Source organism: Nanorana parkeri, unplaced genomic scaffold (assembly GCF_000935625.1).
Source record: "Nanorana parkeri isolate BGI_ZX_2015 unplaced genomic scaffold, ASM93562v1 scaffold114, whole genome shotgun sequence".
Taxonomy (NCBI): Eukaryota; Metazoa; Chordata; class Amphibia; order Anura; family Dicroglossidae; genus Nanorana; species Nanorana parkeri.
In genome coordinates this window covers 1,071,166-1,072,187 of record NW_017306382.1, presented here as the reverse complement: position 1 = coordinate 1,072,187, position 1,022 = coordinate 1,071,166, and the positions used below count along the sequence as shown (strand labels likewise).

Sequence of the window (1,022 nt, the reverse complement as noted above, 5' to 3'; positions counted from 1 at the left end):
ACCCTTGGTGTTGAAAAATCCCCCCCCCCCCCCCAAAGGAGCCGATAGGTGGATCCAAGAGCAGCCGCAAGCAGCTATAGCAGCTATATAGAAAGAAGAAAACTCCTTTACAAAACCAACTTATGAAAACGCTCCGGAAACGCTCACCTTGTATATCATCGTTGAACGTACAGTATTTGTTGCGATACTTGTTCAGGAGACGGAAGGCATTGGAATTTGCAAAGTCTTCAAACTGGATCAAGCAGTTCATGCCGTATCTGCAATTAAAAATGAATATCATGTTATTTAGCTATATGAAAGTTGTCAAATACGTAATGCTTGACATTTATATAATTGAACATTAGAGTTCTACTGAAGATTGCACATAAAAGAAATTAATTATTCTATTATTACAATAATTATTATTATACTCTATGCCACATCAGATTCTCCCCTTCACTTTTGCAGCTCCCACTGTGCAGAAGCATAAAATGACCCAATTCACATAGCAATCTGCTGGTGAAATCTGCATGCCAGTATGAGAACTTAAAAGTAAAATTTTAATATGCGGAGCACTTTAAATGGCGGACCTCTTAAAGGTGACAGCAAATTTTACAAATGTATTATTTTTCTGTACTAATATAGCGCTGGCAATTGGTGCAGTGATTTACATACTGTGCATTCAGTCAGTGCCCTCAAGGAGCTTACAGTCTAAGGCCCCTATTTCACATGCATACATACACAGACACATGCTGGGTTGATTTAAACAGAAGCCAATTGACTTTCCAGCATGTCTTTGGACTGTGGGTGGAAACCCACACAAGCACAGGGAGAACATGCAAACTCCGTGCAGACAGTGCACTGACCGGGATTCAAAATGGGCATCCTCAGGCAGATTGGGGGGATCCATTTAAACTAGAAAACCCTTTAGAATGGTTTCAGGAAAAAGAGACGTTCTCCCCATCTTCTCATAAAGTGTGTGTGTGTGTGTGTGTGTGTGTGTGTGTGTGGGGGGGGGGGGGGTTTTTGAGAACAAGTTGATG

At 41.2% G+C, this 1,022-nt stretch overlaps 1 protein-coding gene across 1 annotated transcript in view; it reads right to left on the bottom strand.

Moving 5' to 3' along the window:
* The window catches only part of ME3 (malic enzyme 3), a 126,467-nt gene that overhangs the window by 38,643 nt on the left and 86,802 nt on the right, over positions 1-1,022 (bottom strand). The window contains exon 8 of the mRNA XM_018553248.1: positions 148-257. Coding sequence (XP_018408750.1) covers positions 148-257 — 110 coding nt within the window. The remainder of the gene's footprint in view (positions 1-147; positions 258-1,022) is intronic.